A 24,979-nucleotide genomic window follows, 5' to 3' on the forward strand; every position below is an offset into this window, starting at 1 on the left:
TCTCAGGGTAGTAGAAAAGCAGCTGCCAACACATCGTCGTCCCTCCTCTCAATGTCATCATCAGTGACTCCTTCCCTAGACCCACCACGTCCTCCTGAGGAGTCTCCTGAACTCTTTGAGCACAGTGTTGGGTACATGCTCCAGGAGGATGCCCAGTGTTTGGTGGGCTCTGATGATGACACTCAGCTAGAGGAAGGCAGTAGCGTGAGCACAGAGAGAGGGGATGCTCAAGAAGGACAGCAATCTGGCAGTCATGTTCCACAAGCTGCAGCATACTGCCAGGTTTGCTACAGCGATGAAGAGGGAGGGGATGATGAGGGCACTGACTCCACGTGGGTGCCTGGAAGGAGGGAGGAGGAGGAGGAGGAGGAGGCACATGTCCAACGAGGCAGGATGCCCTCCGGGGGCCAGTTTAGGGGCAGCACACCGACTGAATCACACCGCAGAGCTCCGCCTGCGCAGAGCGCTTCCTCTGCGCAGAGCGCTTCCTCTGCGCGTTATTCTAAAAGTTCTTTGGTGTGGGCCTTTTTTGAGACGAGTGCATCAGATCGCACCGCTGCTATTTGCAACATATGTCTCAAGCGTATCTCACGTGGCCAAAACATCAGCCGCTTGGGCACCACATGCTTGACCAGACATATGTTGACCTGCCATGCAGCTCGTTGGCAAGCATACCTCAAAGACCCACACCAAAGAACAAAGCGGACCTCTCCTTGCTCCTCATCAGCTGGCATCTCCAACCCCACTAGACCTTCAGTCCTCTCTGAAACCTGCTCTGAGAGGAATGAAGGTGTAGAATTAGGTGTGTCACAGCCAAGTGCTTCCGGGAACTCTGCTAGTGGTACATACACGTCCGATTATAGCAGACAAATGTCCCTGCCCCAGCTGCTGGACCGGCGGAAGAAATTTACTCCCAGCCATCCACATGCCCAGCGGTTGAATGCTAGCTTGGCTAAATTGCTAGCACTTCAACTGCTGCCTTTTCAGTTGGTAGACTCTGCCCCCTTCCGTGAGTTTGTACAATGTGCGGTTCCTCAGTGGCAGGTCCCCAAACGCCACTTTTTCTCACGGAAGGCAATTCCGGCTCTCTACCGGCATGTGGAAGGCAATGTCCTTGCCTCGCTGGACAAGGCGGTCAGCGGTAAGGTGCATATTACCGCTGACTCATGGTCCAGCAGGCATGGACAGGGACGTTACCTGTCTTTCACGGCCCATTGGGTCACTCTTCTGGCTGCTGGGAAGGATGCAGGACAAGGTGCAGTAGTATTGGAGGTTGTTCCGCCACCACGCCTCCAAAATGCTACTATTGGTTGTGACACACCTCTCTCCTCCACCCCCTCCTCTTCTTCTTCCTCCATGGCCTCTTCCAGTGCTCTGTCCTCAGAACCAGCGGTGCTCCGTAGGCGTTGCAGGGGCTACGCAAGTACGCAGGCAAAACGATGCCATGCCGTGCTTGCGCTGGTTTGTTTGGGGGACAGGAGCCACACTGGGGCGGATGTTTTGTCAGCTCTGCAGGGGCAGGCCGAGAGGTGGTTGACGCCACGCCAGCTTAAGCCAGGAATGGTGGTTTGCGACAATGGCACCAACCTCCTCTCCGCCCTCCGACAGGGACAACTGACCCATGTGCCCTGTGTAGCTCACGTCCTTAACCTGGTGGTGCAGCGGTTCTTGGGCAGGTACCCCGGCTTACAGGATGTCCTGAAACAGGCCAGGAGAGTCTGTGTGCATTTCCGCCGATCATTTAATGCCTGTGCTCGGCTGGCTGAGCTCCAAAAGGAGTTGAACCTGCCCAAGAACCGCCTTATATGTGACATGCCCACCAGATGGAACTCAACATTGGCCATGCTGCAGCGGCTGCACACGCAGCAGAGGGCCATCAATGAGTACCTGTGCGACTACGGCACCAGGACAGGGTCAGGAGAGCTTGGTTTTTTCTCACCACGCCAGTGGGGCATGATCAGGGATGCATGCACTGTCCTGTCACCGTTTGAGGAGGCCACAAGGATGGTGAGCAGTGACAGTGCATGCATCAGTGACACTATACCTCTTGTCCACCTCTTGGAGCATACGCTGCGTGGAATAATGGACAGGGCACTTGAGGCAGAACAGAGGCAGGAAGAGGAGGACTTCCTTGCCTCTCAAGGCCCCCTTTATCCAGACAGTGTTCCTGCTGTGCCACCCATCACACAGGAAGAGGGTGAGGAGGAGGAAGAGGAGGAGGAGGATGATTGTGTCAGCATGGAGGTGGAGGCTGGCACTCAGCATCAGCAGCAGCAGTCTTATAGGGATGATTTACAGTCCCAAGAAACACGTGGACTTGTACGTGGCTGGGAGGAGGTAGCTGCGGATCATGTTGTCCTTAGTGACCCAGAGGACTCCGGACCGAATGCCTCAGCTAACCTACGCTGCATGGCCTCCCTGATCCTGCAAAGCCTGCGGAAGGATCCTCGTATTCTTCGGATCAAGGAGAGGGACCATTACTGGCTGGCCACTCTCCTTGATCCACGGTACAAGGGTAAGGTTGCCGACCTTATCTTGCCATCGCAGAGGGAGCAGAGGATGAGACATCTCCGGGAGGCCTTGCAGAAAGCTCTGTGCAACGCGTTCCCAGAGACTGGGAGGTCACAAACTCCTGGTCCTGGACAACGTGTTGCTGAGGCATCAGTCAGAAGGAGCGGTGGAGAAGGTGGCCGTCTGACTGATGCTTTCAGACAATTTTTTAGTCCGCAGCCCCAAGGTATGATTGGTTCCAGCACCCATCGCCAGCGTCTAATTTACATGGTGCAGGAATACCTAGGGGCAAGGTCAGACTTGGACACCTTTCCCACTGAAAATCCTCTGGCTTACTGGGTCTTGAGGATGGATCACTGGCCAGAGCTTGCACAGTATGCAATTGAGCTACTGGCCTGTCCTGCATCCAGCGTTCTTTCGGAACGCACCTTCAGTGCTGCTGGTGGCTTCGTTACCGATCACAGGGTGCGCCTGTCCACCGAATCAGTTGATCGACTGACCTTCATCAAGATGAATCAGTCTTGGATCACCCACAGCTACCAAGCACCTGAAGCTGATGTAACCGAATAATTTTTTTTGAAATACCACATCCCTTCAAGACTGCCTATGCTGATGCTGAGTGACTGTCCTGTTATGTTGATTGTCTATCCTCTTCCTCCTCCGCTGATATGTTGGAAGAACATTTTTGGTTCTGGGTGATGCCAACAGCCCAATTTTTCTGCCCCTGTTTAACAGGGGCGTTTAAGTAAAATTTTTGATGCAATGCTTTGCAGCAGGGCTAATTCCTGCAATAAAACTAGAGTATATGGCAGAGGTTGCAGTGTGATGGCACCAGTGCCTAAGGCCCAATTTTTCTGCCCCTGTTTAACAGGGGCGTTTAAGTAAAATTTTTGATGCAATGCTTTGCAGCAGGGCTAATTCCTGCAATAAAAAAAGAGTGTATGGCAGAGGTTGCAGTGTGATGGCACCAGTGCCTAAGGCCCAATTTTTCTGCCCCTGTTTAACAGGGACATGTAATTACAATTCTTGATATAATATTTCACAGGAGGGCCCCTTCCTGTGCCCACCCAGAGTAACTGTGAGGACTTATAGTGTTGTGGCACCAGCACCACAACCACCAAAGGTCAATTTTTCTACCACTGTTCAACAATGGCATGTAATTACAATTCTTGATATAATCGTTCACAGCAGGGCGCTCCAGCGGCCACCAAGAGTCACTTTGAGGGCTTACAATGTTGTTGCAAAACCAACACCTTGTTCCGCCATTTCTGCAGAGCATATAGGGCAGGCCCCTACTTGCAAACATCCAACTTACAAACATCTCCTACTTGCAAACGGAAGGAGACAACAGCAAGTGAGATGAAAAAAGATGGACGACAAAACAAATTATACAGGGGTGATAACCCTTCCCTATGTTTTCCAAAAAGCTTAAAGATAGTTTTTTTGACTGGAGCTACACTTTAAAAATGTACCGGTTGAAAATGACAAACAGATTCAACTTAACACAACAAACCTACACAGTCTTGTTTGCACCGCCTGTATACTGCTGTTCTGAGTATATAGGGAATGGGGGCCACACGCATTTCCTTTTTTTTAATATGGGTACGGGGTTCCCCTTAATATGCGTACAAGACCCAAATAGGCTGGTAATGGGCAGGGAGGGCTACCCATGCCATTTTTCTGAATGATTTTCAACCATATTGCAGGAACCAGATATAACATTAAAACCGCAAGCAGTTTTAAATGGTGTTATTTCCGTTTAATGTCATTTTGTGCAGGGACTGTTCTAAACACGGGAAACACGTGGCACTTCACAGGCATACTATAGACACCCCCCAGGCACCATATTTAAAGGAATATTTCACTTTTTTTTTTCACTTTAATCGTCATTAAAATCAGTGCTCCCGCCAAAACGGTAGTTTTTAAAACTTTTTTTTGCAGTGACCCATGTCCCCTGAGGCAGGAGGCAGATCGCCAAACCCTTTTTAGCACACTATCTTGCATATTAGCCGTTAAAATTAGCACTTTCCAATTCGAACGTTCGAGTCCCATAGACTTCAATGGGGTTCTAACGTTCGTACCGAACGCGGGGGTCGTTCGCAAGTTCTGGTGCGAACCGAACCGGGGGGTGTTCGGCTCATCCCTAATCGTCTGCGTATAATCCTATTTTATGTTCTACTGGGCCTATTGTAATACCTTTAATGTTGGGGTTGGAACGAATTTGTTGGGCTAATGGTTCCATGACCATAGCAAAAATTAGAGGGGAGAGAGGACACCCTTGGCGTGTGCCATTAGTGATATAAAAAGGATCTGAGATGACTCCCGATGTCCATACTCGTGCACTGGGGGAGGAATAGAGGCAGAGGATGTCTTGTAGAAGTTTGTTGGAGATGTCAAACTTACGTAGGACCGCTTCTAGGTATATCCAATGTACTCTGTCAAACGCCTTCTCTGCATCCAGTGAGAGGAGCAGAGAAGGCGTTTTGTTGTGTTCCGTCCATTGAATAATGTCAATAAAACGACGGGTGCCATCCGAGGTTTGTCTACCAGGGATGAAACCCACCTGGTCTATATGAATCAGTTGTGTCATCACCGTGGAGAGTCTAAGAGCCAACAGATTAGCGTACAGTTTGGTGTCTGTGTTTAAGAGTGAAATAGGTCTAAAATTTCCTGGGGTATCGGAAGGTTTACCCGGCTTGGGTAGGGTTACTATAAGGGCATTCAGACACTCCTTTGGCATTATGCCAGAGGAGGCATATTGATTGAAGGCATTGCAGAGATGGGGGGAAAGGATGTCATTGTAGTGCTTATAATATTCATTGACAAATCCATCGGGGCCCGGTGCTTTGTGTAGTGGGAGCGATTTGATAGCTGAATGCACTTCGGCAAGTGAGAAGGGGGCGGATAAGTCTTGAAGTTGAGTCGGTGTCAATGCTGGTAATTGGACTGAGGAAAGGAAGGAGTCTATAGCGTCGGTAGTTATCGGGGTGTCTGACCTCGTTGTTTGGAGATTATAAAGGTCCGAGTAGAAAGCTGCGAACGTGTTGGCTATGTCTAGGGGACCGGTCATACGTATGCCTCGGGAGTTTAGGAGATATGGGATTTTCGTCTTGCATTGTTGCTTTTTGATTTGTTTGGCCAAAAAGGCTCCTGATTTGTTGCTGAAGGCGTATGAGTTCAATTTTAGTCTTTTGATGTAGTAGTCAAATTTATTGTTTAATAACTCAGTAAGTTGTCTTCTATGATCACGAAGGGAATCTAGCAGCATAGTAGTGGGATTGGTTTTATGGGCTAGTTCTAAGGATTTAATACGTTGTAACAACTGGTTTACCTCTGTGTCCCGTCTCTTGCGTTCTCGAGCTCCCAATTTCATAAAAAGCCCTCGTAGCGAGGCTTTGTGTGCTAACCACACTGTAGCTTGGTTGTCTACCGATGCACAATTGTGCTCGAATAAACTCCTGATCTCGGATTCTATTTCCTTTTCATAAGTAGGATTGGAGAGTAAGGATGCATTCATGCGCCACACAGAATGGTTAGTGGGACATTGAGAGGGGAATAGGGTCAGGGAAATTGGTGCATGGTCTGACCATGTAATCGTGCCAATGTGGGGTTCTGAGGTGGATAGCAAAGCTTTTTGGTTCGTGAGAAAGAGGTCGATCTGAGAGTAGGAGTTACCAGGGTAGGAATAAAAAGTGTAATCGCGCTCAACATCGTGTGTGCATCTCCACGGATCGTATAGGTTTTCATTGGTCATAAACTTGGAGAGGGCGGAAGAAGTCTTCCTACCGGGGTTGGTTGTATCTGGCAAGGGATCAGGGATATCATTAAAATCCCCACAAATGATTAGGGGGTTGTGTTTAATCAGTTGTAGTTTGGTCCTAAGGCATTTGAAAAACTTATTTTGAGAAGTATTGGGCGCGTAAACATTCACCAATGTTAAGAGTTGGTTGTCGATCGTCGCAGTTAGTATGATAAACCTGCCTTCCTCATCCGTGTCAATTTGTTGTGGGTTAAAGGACAGATCGGAACTTACAGCGATCATTACCCCACATTTCTTTTGGGCGTGATTAGAGAAAAAATAGTGGGAATACTTTTTATGTGTACATTTGGGTGGGTTTTGTTGTGTAAAATGTGTTTCTTGTACACATATTATGTCAGCTTTTTGCTTACACGCCTCTTTCCAGAGGAGGTTTCTTTTGAAAGGGGAGTTAAGCCCCTTGGTGTTAAGGGAAACAATTTTAATTGGCATGGTGGCTATTTATGGTAGATATTGCACAGGTGTTGAGCGCGACCACAGGTAATACAAAACAGCGTAGTACAATTTTTATATAGTACAACAGGATACGTAAGCATATGCAATTTACATTTTATGATGCCCGTAATTACTATAATAACAACAAGATAGAAATCTCATGTGCGACTTTAGATATTGTTATGTTAAGGAAGCGTCTGGCTTCAGGGACTGGAAGTTCTTTCAAAGATTGTTGGGCACCAGTGGCTAACAAAGTGATGGAACAAAGGAAGGGAGGAAAATAAAATAAAAACCAAAATAATAAAGGAAAAAGAGCAAAAAACTGGAATATCAAAAATATCCAAAAGTAACAAACGAATAAATTACCTTTGTGGCAATAGAAGTACAGGAAGGTATTTATAGAGGTGTGCTTGGCACACTATAATTCAACGGGGGTGTGAAACTGGATAAGACGCCCAGGCAGGCTTCACATGCCAGGGACAGTGCTTGTCATGAAGGGCATCAGGTTTTGTTGGATTTGTTCGAGGCTCGCCGGGGAGAGGGCGGAGAATCTGTAGGGTGTTTTGCTGAGTTGTGTGACTTCGGTCGGAGAGGAAGCAGTCCCCAGTTGGTTAGCTTCTTGTAGCCGTCTTTGGGTGATAGGATCGGAACCACTTTTTGTTGGTAAGTGACCAGAAGCTTGGTGGGGAAGCCCCAGCGATAAACAATATTGTGCTCTTGGAGTAGGGATGTGACCGGTGAGAATGCTCTGCGGAGTTCCATGGTGGCGGGGGACAAGTCCGCAAAAAGTGACACTTTACTGTAAGGAGATGGAAGGGGCCTCAGGTTCCTGGCCGCACGAAGGAGTTGTTCCTTAACCTGATAGAAATGGACCCTGGCTAGAACATCTCGGGGTGTGTCAGCCGGGAGATGGTCCGGTTTCGCAATTCTATGTGCTCGGTCGATGGTCATATCTTGGGGTGTGAGATCAGGAAGAAGGGTAAGGAAGAGTTGATGCAAGTACTTTGGCAGATCGTTAGGTTGCACGGTTTCAGGGACACCTCTAAATTTTATATTATTACGTCTGGACCTGTCTTCGAGGTCTGCGAGTTTCAGCTTTATTTTCTGAATCTCATCTGTATGATGGTCGCGTGCGGTGAGGAGTTCATTATGAGCCCTGCCCATGTCTGAGAGGTGTTCCTCTGTCATGTCTGCTTTATCTTCCAGGCAGTCCAGCCTGTCATGTGCTTGGGATAGAGAGAGTTGCAGCTCCCTGTGGAGATCCTTCTGCAGAGTGAGCAGCATAGATTTTAGCATGCTTTCAGATACAGGGTTGTCAGTTACTGGTATGGTAGCCAGAGTAGATAAGGGGGCTGAAGTAGCAGGAACAGGGCCTGGGTCAGAGCCATGGTGCTTTTTAGCTATGGGTGCTTTTTGAGGAGAGTTACAGGGAGAAGAGGCCAATCTCTTACCTCTCTTCTGCGGGATGTCCCCTGTGTGGAGCGGAGGGGGGGTAGACTGTCCATCTCCTCATGTTCTCCTCTGATGCCTCTGTTTGTGCAGGGCCGCTCGTAAGGCATATCGAGCGGTGTCGGATTGTGTGATGCGGAGCCTGTGTGGAGGGCGGCCTGGTCGGCGCCATCTTGGATCCCTCCATGCTCCATGCGGCCGAAATACTCGGTCATTCGGCGCGGTTGCGGCGGTGGATGGCGGCGTCCGGGCATACCGCCGTGTGTCCCGTGACTTCCCCTCTCCGGTGGGCGAGAGAGTGTCGTCAGTTGCGCTGATGTAGCGGATTAAGCCTGCTGTGGAGCGGAGCTCGTCGATCAAGCGTCCATCTCGCTCCGCGGCTAGCCACGCCCCCCATATCCTGAGCTCTTATTTCCTCTCCCCATTAATTTGCATATGAACAACTCTTAAATAATATAATTTTAATACACAGTTTTTTTTGTCATCAATTTTATTATTTTATTATTTTACATATTGATATGGCTATTTATATGTACCCTGACAGTCTCTCAATGAAGGGTAGAGGGTTAGGTAAGAAGTTCAGGTATAGTGATGGACGAACTTCCGACGGGACGTTTCGCGAACGCGAAATGCGAACGGACCCAAACGTTCGCGAAACAGAACGTTCGCCGCGGGCCCCATTGACTTCAATGGGAGGCGAACTTTGCAAACCTTCATGTCGAATTTGCGGCCACGTGGTAATTATTAGGGGGTAAAACGTAGTCCCACCATCTGGACAATGACATAATACATGTATGAGGTGAATTTGGGATCGATAACTACAAGCATTTTTATTTTATTTGGGAAATTGTTCTAACAATTCAGGACTATGGAGCTAATGAAGGCAATGGAGGAGAGGGAAGGTCAGGGACCAGGGTAGGCAAAGAAGAGGGTGCAGGAGATGATCACCAGCAGCGTGACATACCGGAATGACACATGCACCGTGATAGAGGCATCTGACAGCAGCACCGTAATACAGAGCACTGACAGCAGCACCGTGACATACAGCGCTGACAGCAGCACCGTGACATACAGCGCTGACAGCAGCACCGTGACATACAGCGCTGACAGCAGCACCGTGACATACAGCGCTGACAGCAGCACCGTGACATACAGCGCTGACAGCAGCACCGTGACATACAGCGCTGACAGCAGCACCGTGACATACAGCGCTGACAGCAGCACCGTGACATACAGCGCTGACAGCAGCACCGTGACATACAGCGCTGACAGCAGCACCGTGACATACAGCACTGACAGCAGCACCGTAAGCAGCCCCAGGAGGAAGTCAGCACAGCACAGGGATGGTGTGATCCCCTCATAATAAGAACCCCCAGGAGGAAGTCAGCACAGCACAGGGATAGTGTGATCCCTTCATAATAAGAACCCCCAGGAGGAAGTCAGCACAGCACAGGGATATCATAAGCAGCCCCAGTAGAAATATGACACCGCTCAACCTCTTCAAAGAGGAGGGTAGGGGCATATAGTACGGTGTGCTTTTTTGGGTCAAGGAAGTGAGCCAAATGAATTAAGAAGGTCTGTGTGCTTGATTAAAAAAATAGTTTATAGACATATACATGGTCTACTGGTCACATGTGTTGAATTCCTCCGAGATCCATGCCTCATTCATTTTTAGAAATGTGAGGTAGTTAACACTGTGGTGAGCTAGGCGAGTACGCTTATCGGTCACAATCCCCCCTGCTGCGCTGAACGTCCTTTCGGACAGGACACTGGATGAGGGGCAAGCCAACAGTTCGATTGCAAATTGGGCAAGCTCTGGCCAGAGGTCAAGCCTGCCCACCCAGTAGTCTAGGGGTTCATCACTCCTCAGAGCGTCCACATCGGCCGTTAACCCAATGTAGTCGGACACCTGACGGTCTAGGCGTTCCCTGATGCTGGATCCGGATGACACCTGTCGATGGGTCGGCTGAAAGAATGACCTCATATCCGAAGTCACCAACACATCTTCAAACCGGCCTCTTCTTGCAGGCGCTGTTGGATTGGTACCCGCAAATCCTTCTCTGGGAGTGGGAATTGCTCCTCTGCCAGCGCACGCAAAAGCAGAATGCAGCATTTCTCGAAGCAAGGCCTGGAAGTGCTGCATTCTGACAGCCCTCTGCGACGGCGGTAACATTTCCGCCATTTTGTGTTTGTACCGGGGGTCTAAGTACGTTGCCACCCAGTACTGGTCCTTGACCCTCATGCTTTTTATACGGGGGTCCCTATTAAAACACTGGAGCATGAAGGCCCCCATTTGCACTAAAGTGGAAGCGGTGTGGTGGCCTGGCTCCTGCTCATCATCCAGGATAATGTCGTCCTCTTCATTCTCCTCTCCCCATCCACGCACAACAGGGATCCCAGAAAGGTTTAAAGCATGCTCTTCTTGCTCCTGCTCATCCGCCCCGGCACCATCCTCCTCTGACTCCTCATCAGACTCCTGTTGTTGACTTGTCTCAGATAGAGTAGCCCCCCCTGGGAATTCATCCAGCATTGCGACTTCCTCATCTTCCCGCTCCTGCTCCTCCACAGCCTGATCAATGACACGACGCAATGCACGCTCCAGAAAGAAGGCATAAGGTACCATGTCACTGATGGCGCCATGGCTGCGACTGACCAGTTTGGTGATCTCCTCAAATGGCCGCAGAAGTCTGCATGTGTCGCGCATGAGCAGCCACTGGCGCGGTGAAAAAAAACCCAGCTCCCCAGAACCGTTTCTTTCGCAGAGTTCATACAGGTAGACGTTAACTGCACGTTTCTGCTGGAGCAGCCTATCAAGCATATAGAAGGTTGAGTTCCATCGCGTCGGGCAATCGCAAATAAGACGTCTGACCGGCAGATGGTGTCGCCGCTGAATGTCAGCAAGGCGAGCCATGGCCGTGTAAGATCTTCTGAAATGGGCCGAGATTTTCCTTGCCTGCCGCAAGATGTCCTGGACCCCAGGGTATTTGACAAGGAATCGCTGCACGACCAAGTTTAAGACGTGTGCCATGCACGGCACGTGCGTGATTTTGCCCTGTTTCAATGCGCTAAGCAGATTGGCACCGTTGTCACACACCACTTTACCAACTGTCAAATTGAGCGGTGTTAGCCACTCATCTGCCTGTGAACGCAAAGCTGAAAGGAGTGCCGGGCCAGTGTGGCTCTTTGCTTCCAGGCACAACAGACGCAGCACGGCATGGCAACGTCTCACCTGGCATGTGGAATAGGTTCTGGGGAGCTTGGGCGGTGCAGTGGAAGAGACGCTAGCAGCGGAAAAGGAGGAGGCAGCTGAGGAGGAGAGGGAGGAGGATGGAGTAGGAGGAGGAGAAGAAGAGTCAGGCCTGCATGCAATCCGTGGCGGTAAAACCAAATCTACACGGGTGCCACGGGTTACATGCTTGACGGCCGTCAGAAGGTTCACCCAGTGGGCAGTAAAACTGATATACCTTCCCTGCCCGTGTTTGCTAGACCACGTGTCTGTGGTCAGATGTATCTTGGCACCGACACTGTGTGCCAGAGATACATTCACTTGCCGCTGAACATGGCCATATAGCTCTGGGATGCCCTTCTCTGAGAAATACTTCCTTCCTGGGACCTTCCATTGTGGTGTTCCAATGGCCACAAATTTGCGAAAGGCCTCCGAGTCCACCAGTTTATATGGCAGTAGTTGGCGGGCTATGAGTTCTGACAAGCCAGCCGCCAACCGTTGGGCAAGAGGGTTATCCGGCATCATCATTTTTTTACGCTCAAACATTAGGCCCACGGAAGCCTGCCTTTTTGCAGAAAAATGTGAGCTTGGCGTGATGGAAGGTGGAGTGGAGGACAATTGTGAGGAGAGAGGAGAAGGAGAAGTAGAAGACGAGGCTGGACGGTGAGAGCCTGCAGTGTGGCTTTGTGTGTTCCGTTGCTCCCACTGGGCTCGGTGATGGCTGCTCATGTGCCTTCTTAAGGCGGTCGTCCCTAGGTGAGTATTGGGCTTACCGCGACTAACGCATTGACTGCAAAGATTGCAGATGGCAACGCTATTGTCAGCAGCGGACACGTTAAAAAAAGCCCACACTGCGGAGCCATGTGCCGGTGTCCTGGGAGCGCCAGATGTGACCGTACATGGTCGATGACTCGCTCCTGATACATTTGCAGTCTGCTTTGTCCCTGCTGTGCAATGTAAGTCATTGCTGCTTCTCCTCCCTATCTGCTGGTCCATATCTCCCTCTGAACTCCCCTCCTCTTCCTCTCTTGTGGGCACCCACGTGACATCACTAGACACGTCATCATCAACGTCACCTTCCCCACCGCTATAAGTAGAGATCTCGGAGTAGGCAGCAACACCGGGGACCAACCTCCTCCTTGGGCTGATCTGGGTACTGGCGTCAGACTGCTGAGTAGCGCTTGTTGCTACCTCCTCTTCCTGATCCAATACCAAGAGTGGCTGCGCATCAGAAATGTCCTCTTGATATGGATCGGAAAATAATTCCAGTGACTCAAGCGGAAGGTATGTGGTGGTGGTGGTGGTGGTCGTGTTGTTGGTGGTAGTGTCTTTGGGGGTGCACATAGCAGAGAGTGAAGAAGAGGGTGCAGATCGAGAGGATGAGGAGGGTGCAGAAGAGTAAGGCTGAGCGAGCCACTCAACCAAGTCTGGTGCATCCTTTAAAGTAATTGAACGCACCTTCTGCAACTTCCCACTTTGGCTCAAGCCTGTTGCTCCTGCCCTACCCCTACCACCCCTGCGGAAGGGCCTGCCTCTTCCTCTGCATGTCATTTTTTAAATGACCCTGTGACAAAACTCTTAGTCCCTATACCGCTGAAGGACTGCTGCAGTATAGGTGAGCGGTCAGCAGTGGTGCACGTCAACCCTATCTATTGTGGACCTATAGCGGTCCTTACAGAACAGCAGACTGTACCGCACTCAAGCCTATGTACCGTAGCACCCTATACCAAGTTACCAGTCCTTATAAGAACTTTTGTGGAACAAGCAGGTTGTGTGTTAGTGATTAGCAGACTGTACGTCAGTCCCTATACCGCTGAAGGACTGCTGCAGTATAGGGCAGCGGTCAGCAGTGGTGCACGTCAACCCTATCTATTGTGGACCGATAGCGGTCCTTACAGAACAGCAGACTGTACCGCACTCAAGCCTATGTACCGTAGCACCCTATACCAAGTTACCAGTCCTTATAAGAACTTTTGTGGAACAAGCAGGTTGTGTGTTAGTGATTAGCAGACTGTACGTCAGTCCCTATACCGCTGAAGGACTGCTGCAGTATAGGGCAGCGGTCAGCAGTGGTGCACGTCAACCCTATCTATTGTGGACCGATAGCGGTCCTTACAGAACAGCAGACTGTACCGCACTCAAGCCTATGTACCGTAGCACCCTATACCAAGTTACCAGTCCTTATAAGAACTTTTGTGGAACAAGCAGGTTGTGTGTTAGTGATTAGCAGACTGTACGTCAGTCCCTATACCGCTGAAGGACTGCTGCAGTATAGGTGAGCGGTCAGCAGTGGTGCACGTCAACCCTATCTATTGTGGACCGATAGCGGTCCTTACAGAACAGCAGACTGTACCGCACTCAAGCCTATGTACCGTAGCACCCTATACCAAGTTACCAGTCCTTATAAGAACTTTTGTGGACCAAGCAGGTTGTGTATTAGTGTTTAGCAGACTGTACGTCAGTCCCTATACCGCTGAAGGACTGCTGCAGTATAGGGCAGCGGTCAGCAGTGGTGCACGTCAACCCTATCTATTGTGGACCGATAGCGGTCCTTACAGAACAGCAGACTGTACCGCACTCAAGCCTATGTACCGTAGCACCCTATACCAAGTTACCAGTCCTTATAAGAACTTTTGTGGAACAAGCAGGTTGTGTGTTAGTGATTAGCAGACTGTACGTCAGTCCCTATACCGCTGAAGGACTGCTGCAGTATAGGGCAGCGGTCAGCAGTGGTGCACGTCAACCCTATCTATTGTGGACCGATAGCGGTCCTTACAGAACAGCAGACTGTACCGCACTCAAGCCTATGTACCGTAGCACCCTATACCAAGTTACCAGTCCTTATAAGAACTTTTGTGGAACAAGCAGGTTGTGTGTTAGTGATTAGCAGACTGTACGTCAGTCCCTATACCGCTGAAGGACTGCTGCAGTATAGGTGAGCGGTCAGCAGTGGTGCACGTCAACCCTATCTATTGTGGACCGATAGCGGTCCTTACAGAACAGCAGACTGTACCGCACTCAAGCCTATGTACCGTAGCACCCTATACCAAGTTACCAGTCCTTATAAGAACTTTTGTGGACCAAGCAGGTTGTGTATTAGTGTTTAGCAGACTGTACGTCAGTCCCTATACCGCTGAAGGACTGCTGCAGTATAGGGCAGCGGTCAGCAGTGGTGCACGTCAACCCTATCTATTGTGGACCGATAGCGGTCCTTACAGAACAGCAGACTGTACCGCACTCAAGCCTATGTACCGTAGCACCCTATACCAAGTTACCAGTCCTTATAAGAACTTTTGTGGACCAAGCAGGTTGTGTATTAGTGTTTAGCAGACTGTACGTCAGTCCCTATACCGCTGAAGGACTGCTGCAGTATAGGGCAGCGGTCAGCAGTGGTGCACGTCAACCCTATCTATTGTGGACCGATAGCGGTCCTTACAGAACAGCAGACTGTACCGCACTCAAGCCTATGTACCGTAGCACCCTATACCAAGTTACCAGTCCTTATAAGAACTTTTGTGGAACAAGCAGGTTGTGTGTTAGTGATTAGCAGACTGTACGTCAGTCCCTATACCGCTGAAGGACTGCTGCAGTATAGGGCAGCGGTCAGCAGTGGTGCACGTCAACCCTATCTATTGTGGACCGATAGCGGTCCTTACAGAACAGCAGACTGTACCGCACTCAAGCCTATGTACCGTAGCACCCTATACCAAGTTACCAGTCCTTATAAGAACTTTTGTGGAACAAGTGAGTTGTGAATGTTTAGCAGACTGCAGCAGAAGGGCAGCAGTCAAGTATAATATCCTTTCTATATTTGGAAGAAAGAATATTATACATGTACAAGCCTATTACTGTACCACTGATACCAGTCCTGAAAAGAACCTTTGTGGAACTAATAATAACAGCAAGTCTTTAAAATTACCCTCACTGCCTGACAACACTGCTTCCTTCCTGTCCCTATACAAATTGGCAAAAAAAGAGAACGATTAGTGGTTACTGGAACAGCTCTTTTGTGGACCTTGATAGTAACAGCTAATGATGATGATGATGATGATGATGATGAAAGACTAATCTGGCTGTCCCTGTAGCATACACCGTCCTTTCCCTTTCTCTAAACTAACAAAAGACACTCAGGCTGCTGCAAGAATCAGCAGCACAGCAAACCTATCAACACCTAACACCTATACCAGTCCTGAAAAGAACTTTTGTGTACCAAATAGCTAGTGGTTTATCTCTCCCTACTCCACACAGGAACCTGTCCCTATCGTAACAGAAGAAAGAATGTAAAATGGCCACCGGATCGGGTGTATTTATAGGTTAGGGGGAATGTACAAGTGTCCATGTGCTGTCATGTCTCAATTGGCTGTCCTGTATCACATGATAAACGTGTCACCAAAGGTTAAAGTTCTTGTATACATTAAACACGTAAGTCCGCCGCGGCGAACGACGGAAAAAGGCGTTCGAACGTGCGGACCGCGAATGTCGGAAATTCGCCGCGAAACGACCGCCGGGCGAACCGTTCGGCCATCACTATTCAGGTACTCTTGGAACTGCAAACATAGGAAGTCTCTCACTATAGAAATCCAGAGAATTACCGTTCACAATTGGATTCTCACAGCTACCGGATAGACCTCCTCTCACTAGGCCTAGCAGCCGATAGAGTGTTTAAGCAAAACAAAGTCTCTGCCACAGACATAGATGCAGAACACTTGAACAAAGTCTCCGCCACAGACTTGAATGTAAACTGAGGGACGGAGACAAATTTAGAAAGCTATCACACGGCACCAGTATCTTGCAGCTGGTCCGTCGGTACCGTATGAGTGTAGATCCACCTAGTGTTCTTTCAACTGAGCCTCCAGGCTCCTTCTGAGAAGCCAGCCATGTGCGTGGCCTTCTCCCAAAGAGTCCTCCCCTGGGTGCTTCTCCAGTTGCTGGGCCTCTCGACAGATGAGACGGCACTGGACCACCTTTGAATCCTCCTCTCAGTTACGTTGCCTCGGGCTGGCCAGCCCCAAGACTTGAAATTGGATGGATCCGCACCCAAGGCCATAGGGGCCACGGGGGCTGGTCAGGAGGACCAGGACCAAGCAGACAGAAAGATCTTCTGGACCAGAACCCAGAAGCACATGATGTCAGTACCTTAAATACCTTCTCCCAGAATGCACAGCAGGATGACACACCACTGGGCTGGTTCCGAGAAAGAATGGCATTCAATACGCCTAGCCAAACTGCGTTCTCACACCTGCCAGCTTGACAGCGACACCTATGGCCGAGGAGAACCCAGCGCAATCCAGCTAGACTGGTACCGAAACCATAATTTGGTACAATTAACTCCAAAACGCAACTGTGGTTTTAGGAACTTTAAATAGGAAAAAAAAAACACATAGCATGTGCTCTTCAGGAGCCGGCATTATATTTTTTAGAGAGTGGTGCTTCTCCTCTCAAGATTGTTGCTGCCACTGGTGCATTGACCTTGAACTTTTAGTGACTATTAATATATCTATATATATTTTTTGCCCGATTTTCTTTTTAACCCTTCATTCCTCCCCCCCCCCTTTTTTTTCTAGTGATAAAGAGATTCTACTGTGATTGGTCTTTTGCGCCATCTTATCCTCCTTTTATTTTAGTCTGAATAATGTGTCCAGGTTTCAGATGGTCTGAAACCCAAAAGCATTATTCCAAACCCGAACTGTCCGGGTGAATCCCGGACAGGTGGCAATCCTCGTCACAAGCCTAAGCTTTTTACTAGACAAGAAACAGGAAGTGGACCGTATAAAGTATTTAATGGCAGAAAAAAATGTTTTACTATCCAAAGTTAAAACAAGGGTAGAAGAAATAATAGATGGAAAGTTGATGGAATGATTGAAAGTCTGCTTTAACATGTGCAAGATATCGCTGTTACTGCAATCCCACTCTATCCTCGCTGCCAAATAGTAGCAAAAACCTGAAATTCCCCAATCTGGACACAGGAAACAAATCAAAAACCAATACGCACGTGCTTACGCAAGACCAGGGTATAACTCGAATGCCACCACCTGTAGTTTGTCAGCTGACTGGTCTGCTAGGAAGTCATTCACACACAGACACACAGATCTCTATTAATGGTAATTACAAATCAACACTAATCTGCATGCAAACTGATTGGCCACCTTGTTCTATGTCAGCCATCCACTGCAATTACAGACCACATGAGAGCAAAGATACAAGATGCAGTAAAAAGGCACTAGTAGAAAATAAAACCACAAGAGTCTCTCTAGGAGTTCTTCTCACAAGGGACGTTCAGTGACCCCCTTCTACAGAATAAGCTCCAAACAAATCATACAGTTCATTTTCATGCTACTTCATTTATTGGGGTAATAGAGCATTACAGCACTCTTTCTGAACGCTATGGATGGATGCATTTTGCAGCAAATTGTTTTTAGGGCAGTGACATTTTTGACTTGTACTTTGTACATTTTGATTATTTATGATGTATATAGTTAGTTTCTAGAAATAATATGAAATTAAAAAGATTCACCCCACCCTAAGAAGAATCAGAATACATACCTGTTTAGCTACAGCGCTGAGTTCCACCACCAGATCAACTGCAGTGTTTCCAATACCAATCACTATTATTTTTTTGTTTTTGAAAGGTTCAGGAGATTTGTAGTCACGGCTATGAAAGTACTGACCTTTGAAGTTTTCAATACCTATAAACAACAGCATAGAAATATTTAAAAAACAAAGTCTTACAAGCTACCACGTGAAAATCCAAATGATATTTAGAGATGATGAAAGTCGTAAACACAAACCACTTTGACCTATGGTTGCCACCTCATCCCTTTAAACCCGAACACATATTAATTACACAGGTTCTGTGGCTGGTAAGGTGGTAATTAAACTCAATTAGTGCCTTACCTGAATTTAATTAGCCTCAGAACCTGTGTAATTCAAAGGTGTTCGGGTTTAAAGGCATGAGGTGGCAACTCTACTTTGACCTACAGGTAAGCCTAGATTAAGGCTTACCTGTAGGTCCAAGAAATATCTCCTAAACCTACATGGTTTAGGAGACATTTACAAAAAGACAGGCACCGCTGTCAGCGACACACAGGCGCACTGACCACGGCACTGCTAACGGCAATATGCCGTTAGTGGCGGCTCCCGTGCACATGCGCGGGAGTGACGTCATCACTGCTCCGGTGCTGTGAGTGGCCGGAGCAGCGATACCTGAAAGAAGAGGGACATCGGTGACATCACTGGCTCCTGTGTCAGGTAAGTGACACCTAATGGGCTACTATGCAATGCATAGTAGCCAATTATGCTTTACCTTTGCAGGGAGACAAAGACGAAGTAAACCCATCAGGGTTTACTTCCTCTTTAAAGGACAGCTGCTAGCATTGATCATGTTTAGGGATGAGCTCAGGCGTGTTCGCATGTTCCACGTGCAGAGCCCGCCAGGAAGTCGTCACCGCGCTGAGCTAATCACAGGCAGTGAGACATTGCCAATCTCTGCAGCCGCACATCGGGGGAATGTCTCACTGCCTGTGATTAGCGCAGCACTGCGCAGACTTCCTGGCGGGCTCTGCACGTGAAGCATGCAAACACGCCGGTGATCATCCTTAATCATGTCCTAGATACTCGTGCCAAATAAAAATGTATACCAATATAATGCTGCGCTATCCAAATGTAATCATATGGTAATTGTACTAAATCCTAATATTACTAAGTGCAGTTGAATAGTGGTGGTGAGATATTCCATTCCTATGTAAAACATCTAGTGAACATAATAATGCAATCTTATGCAATTACAAGTTGCGATCATAAACCGTTAAAAATTGCAATCCTATATGATACTCCCAATAACAAACTGTAGCATACACACCTCTATATACACATTACATTCATATGCAATAGAGAAATGTACAACCCTGTGCGATAAATGCGATAATTGCAGTGACAACCTGTAATATACATAAATCTATATAAAAGTGCATCAATATACAATAATCAATATAGAAATGAAGTGAACCGTGCTTAAAGTGCTCTTGTGCCAAACAAATTCATGCATTAATCTGTGTCCACAGAATCGCAACATGAAGTCCTTTCATAACTACTCCATTCTTCTGGTGCTCGTTGCAGATGATAAAACAGTAAAGTGCTAGTGTCCACTCTTGTGTTGCCCCTTTGGTGGATGTGCTCACCTTAGAGCGTGTGACCTCACACCTAAGCTTGGTCAAAATATGTTTTTAAACCACCTCTGGGTTTATGATCAGCAATCAGATCCTTGGATGGTTGCTTGCAACAATATCCATATGGAAAACATAGGAAACTGAATAGTGTATTACTGCTTTAAAAGTTTTATTTAAAATTACAATATTTCTTATATTAGGGTACTCCCATTTAATAAGTGCCCGCCAGGAAGTCGGCGCAGCGCTGCGCTAATCTCAGGCAGTGAGACATTTCCCGATCTCTACAGCCGCACATCAGGAAATGTCTCGCTGCCTATGATTAGCGCAGCGCTGTGCCGACTTCCTGGCGGGCTTTGCTCGTGTAGTGTGAGAACACGCCGGAGCTCATCCTTACTTACAAACCGTCAAAGCATAGAAATATTGATTCATTAAAGCTAATTTCTGTTTAAATAAATATACACCCCTGTCTTATCAGGATAATGTTGTTTATTGGAACATCATGTGCTTTAGTAGAGAATTACATTATAGACTGGGTTTTTTTGATCTACCAATACTGATAGGACAGGAAATATCTCATACGCATCCTGTAGTTTACAATGGCCAATATAAAAAAATATATAAATATATATCAAATAACTATAAAAACTATATGTAAAATACAGAGTTCAACATTTTTAACCACTTCAATATGGAGCATTTATCCCTTTCATGACTAAGCCTATTTTTGACATTTGGTGTTTACAATCTGTATTTTTTGCTAGAAAATAACTTAGAACCCCCAAACATTATATATATATTTTTAGCAGAGAATCTAGAGAATAAAATGGCGATTGTTACAATATTTTATGTCACACGGTATTTTGCAGCGGTGTTTTGAATGCAATTTTTGGGGAAAAGGGACACTTTCATGAATTTTAAAAAAATGAAACAGTAAAGTTAGCCCAATTTTTTTGTATAATGTGAAAGATGATGTTACGCCGAGTAAATAGATACCATGATTTATAGTTGCACGCACTCGTGGAATGACGACAAACTACGGTACCTAAAAATCTCCATAGGCAACGCTTTCAATTTTTTTTACAGTTACAAGGTTAGCGTTACAGAGGAGGTCTAGTGCAAGAATTATTGCTCTCGCTCTGACGATCGCAGCGATACCCCACATGTGTATTTTGAACACCGTTTACATATATGCGTTTTCTTTGCTGCGTGAGCTCGCGCCGATGGGGGCGCTTTAAAAATAAATATTTTTCTTTTTTCTTTTATTTATTTTAAAATGAATAAATTGTTTAAAAAAAAAAAAAGAAATTTTAGCCACATTGGTTGTTATATCTGGAAAGCCGATCGCCGGCTCTAAAAAATAGTACCGGGATGATGCCTGCAGCTCCCGGTATAACCCCCAAAAGCTGAGTACGCACATCTGCGTACGCTCGGCGGCAAGGGGTTATACACCCTTCCTTCCCAGACCAATTTCTAGCTTTCAGCACTCTCACAATTACTCAGTAATGCAACAAAATACAAAATATGTTTAGCATTTTTTTTAATACAAATAGAGCTTTCTTTTGGTGGTATTTAATCAGCACTGGGTTTTTTATTTTTTGCGACATAAGTTAAAAAAGAGCGAATATTTTGAAAAAACTCACTTTTTTTTATTTCTATGATAACATTTTGCAAATAATTTATTTTTGTTCATGAATTTGGGCAAAAATTTATGCTGCTACATCTCTTTGGTAAAAAATAACCCAAATTAGTGGATATTATTTGGTCTCTGTGAAAGTTAGAGAGTCTACAAGCTATGGTGCAAATCATTGAAAACTGATCACATCTGATCACACCTGATGCACTGACGGCCTATCTAATTTCTTGAGGCTCTGAAATGTTAGGAAAGTACAAATACCCCTCAAATTACCCCTTTTTGAAAAGTAGACAATCAAAGGTATTTAGTAAGAGGCATGATGAATTTTTTGAAGTCGTATTTTTTTCCCATAATTCTTGGGAATCTTAAGACTTTTTTTTCACAAAATTGTCATAATTTGGCCTCTTTATGTGGCCAGGCTGTGTAAAAGTCACACATGTGGTATCGTCATACTCGGGAAGAGTAGCAGAATGTATTTTGGGGTGTAATTGGAAGTATGTATATGCTGTGTATGACAAAATACACAGCATATGTACTGTAACTATGTATCAAAATAAAAAATAAAATAAAAAGTTATAAACAAATTCTAAAAAAAAATAAAGTTTTTGACAAGCCCAATAAAACTCCAGGTGATGTTGGTACTTTTCACCACCTAAGATCTTTCAGTAAAAAGGTCTTATCCCTTGTACAAAGGGTAGGACATTCCAACGGAAAATGTTCGATCGGACCGTGTTGTGTGTGGGCTCCATCTGACTTTTTCCGTCAGAATGTCCGACCAACGAAGTTTGAGAGCTGGATATAAAATTTTCTGACAACATGGTCCGATCGGACTTTGTCCGATCGTTTGTAGAGAATTCCAATCGGACAAAGTGCCACACATGCTCAGATCAAATTACGAGACCAAAGCTATTGGCTACTAGCCGCAACGTAGTCCCCGTCGCAACGAACAAACGTCATCACGTTCTGAACGATCGGATTTTCCGACAACTTTGTCCTACCGTGTGTATGCAACACCAGTTTCGTACAAAATCCGTCAGAAAAAATCAGACGGATTTTGTTGTCGGAATGTCCGACTGTGTGTGCAAGGGCTAACACATTTGAATGAACCGTATCATAAAAGGGTTTCATGCACTTTGAACTAAACCACCTCCACATAAAGATAGCTATCCTGAGAATCTTGGATCTTTTAATAATAATAGCTTCATATTCATATTTCCTCTCCTTTATATTACAAGTTCTTAACCTCTTAGGGGGTTTAGAAACAAAATGATGGGGATATAGGGCCAGTTGAAACTGGATCTCTAAATTTTTATCTAAATAATAATCATTAGATTATGGGTAGCACATTTTTTTTATCAATATAGATTACGACAGTAAGGCCTCTAACTAATTAATGATCAGATCTCTAAATGTGGAAGTCTTCCCACTTACCAGTTTTTCCAGCTGAGACATGTTCTGTTCCATTTGTAATTTTTCTGTGTTGTATTTAAATACTTCAGATTTATGTTTTTTAGTATGCTGACATCCTCTGCCCTCCCTTCCTGTTTAGTGCTAGTTTGTTTATTCCTCGCTAGACCTTCCACATTTATTTCATGTTCCCTCAGTCAATGCTAGTTATTCACAGAGGCAAGGCTCAGGAAAGTCATTGTCTTCTTACATTTCAAAAGACTGGAAAACATCTTCTGTACTGTGTCTGAAGTAAAGTTGTTTTAGTTTCAACTTCTGTGTCTTATTCAGAGTTCAGCTGCCAGTGGATTGTACCAAGTCAGCAGGTGACCATACTCTCCAGAAAGACTGGGTCTAAGGAGGTATAGCAATGCTTAAAGTGTAATAGTAGGAATAATATTGCATCTCCTACATGTTAATGGATCAGATGCCATCTGTTGTATCCAAGTTATTTATTTATGCTGCATAGCTTATTAAATAAACTAAAGCTGTGTTTAATTTAAAGATCTGGTCATGTGCAGGGGAATTAATAAAAAAAAAAAAATATATATATATATATATATATATATATATAATTTAGATGACCTAAGTGAACATAGCTTTACTTAACCACTTAAGCCCCAGACCATTTGACTGGCCAAAGACCAGAGCACTTTTTGCGATTTGGCACTGCAACACTTTAACTGACAATTGCGCGGTCGCGCGATGTGGCTCCCAAACAAAATTGACGTACTTTTTTCCTCACAAAAAAATAGCGTCAATTTTGAAAAAAAAACGCATTATTTTTTACTTTTTGCTATAATAAATATCCTCAAAAATATATATAAAAAAATATTTTTTTTCCTCAATTTAGACCGATACGTATTCTACATATTTTTAGTAAAAAAATAATGCTATAAGCGTTATTGATTGGTTTGCGCAAAAGTTATCGTGTCTACAAAATAGGGGATAGTTTTATGGCATTTTTATTAATATATTTTTTTTTTTACAGTAATAGCGTCGATCAGCGATTTTTATCGTAACTGCGACATTATTGCGGACACATGGGACACTTTTGGCGCTATTTTGGAACCATTAACATTTCTCAGCGATCAGTGTGATTAAAAATTCATTGATTACTGTGTAAATGTGAATGGCAGTGAAGGGGTTAACCACTAGTTGGCACTGTAGGGGTTAAGTGTGTCCTAGGGATTGATTCTAACTGTGGGGGGGGGGGGCTATGTGTGACACAACAATGATCACCGGTCCTGATTACAGGGAGCTGTGATCAGTGTCAGTGTCACTAGGCAAAATGGGGAAATGCTTGTTTACATCAGCATTTTCCCGTTCTTCCTCTCCATGAGACGATCGCGGGTATCCCCGTGGACATCGAGTCTGCGGGACCCGCAGTCACACTCACCGAGCTTGCGGCGCAAGCACTCAATGGCACGGTGGCAAATTTAAAGGGACATACCTGTACGCCCATTTGCCTGTCCGTGCCATTGTGTCGACGTACAGTATATGTACACGTGGCGGTCGGCAAGTGGTTAATTCACAAAGTGAAATGAGGGATAAAGGTTACTTGGCTGAAAAGGAAAGGCAAATCTCTCACATGTTAATTAAATCTTCTTGTCCATGTGCATACCTTATGTTTTTGAACGTTTCATACCTGGAAAAGAATGAAGGGGTAACTTTGGATGTGTGTGGTGACCTATGCACACAAGAATGGCATCAAAAACATGTTTCTCTTGTTTTCCTTCCGACTCTGTGACAACATCCCACTGGCCAGTGGTGAGAAAATCTGGGTGTTTCTGAATGCTACAAACAGCCGTCTTCATGTAAGACAGGAGAAGACAGAAGTAATTTCATTACACCTGTTGGTATTCATGACAACTGAGCAAAACAGGACAAGCTAACCCTTAATGGGCCATTGGTCACTGATACATTTTTCTTCCCATTGAGGCAAACACAAATGAAGTTAGTACTGTTATAACTTAATGTTGTCTTAAGATCTCTCTGTGGTCTACAGAACACCTCCCATCTATGCTATGGAGATGAGGAAAAGGAAAGATGTTCTTTAAAGTAGTAAACTAAACTGCAGTTGATGGGAAAAAAAAATCCCCTGTAAAGCAATGTCATAATGTTCATTGCATACTAGCACATTATGAGAGACTTACCTTAGAACAAAGCTCTCTAGTGCTGTGCTGTCACCGCTGAGAGGGCTGATATCTTCCCCCAGTCTTGCTTCTGGGTTCACATCCTCCAGATACATGAGTGGCTGTGGGCGCAATGACATCACTCCTGCTCATGCACGTGGG

General features: G+C 46.1%; 1 protein-coding gene across 1 annotated transcript in view; it reads right to left on the bottom strand.

Moving 5' to 3' along the window:
* Positions 1–24,979, bottom strand: part of LOC143928262 (flavin-containing monooxygenase 5-like) — a 168,877-nt gene that overhangs the window by 75,244 nt on the left and 68,654 nt on the right. The window contains exons 4-5 of the mRNA XM_077453026.1: positions 24,331–24,493; positions 17,982–18,124 (exon numbers count right to left, since the gene is read on the bottom strand). Coding sequence (XP_077309152.1) covers positions 17,982–18,124; positions 24,331–24,493 — 306 coding nt within the window. The remainder of the gene's footprint in view (positions 1–17,981; positions 18,125–24,330; positions 24,494–24,979) is intronic.

The sequence above is a fragment of the Lithobates pipiens genome, unplaced genomic scaffold (assembly GCF_037356315.1).
Source record: "Lithobates pipiens isolate NorthernLeopardFrog02 unplaced genomic scaffold, aLitPip1_a1.2 Scaffold_23, whole genome shotgun sequence".
Lineage (NCBI taxonomy): Eukaryota > Metazoa > Chordata > Amphibia > Anura > Ranidae > Lithobates > Lithobates pipiens.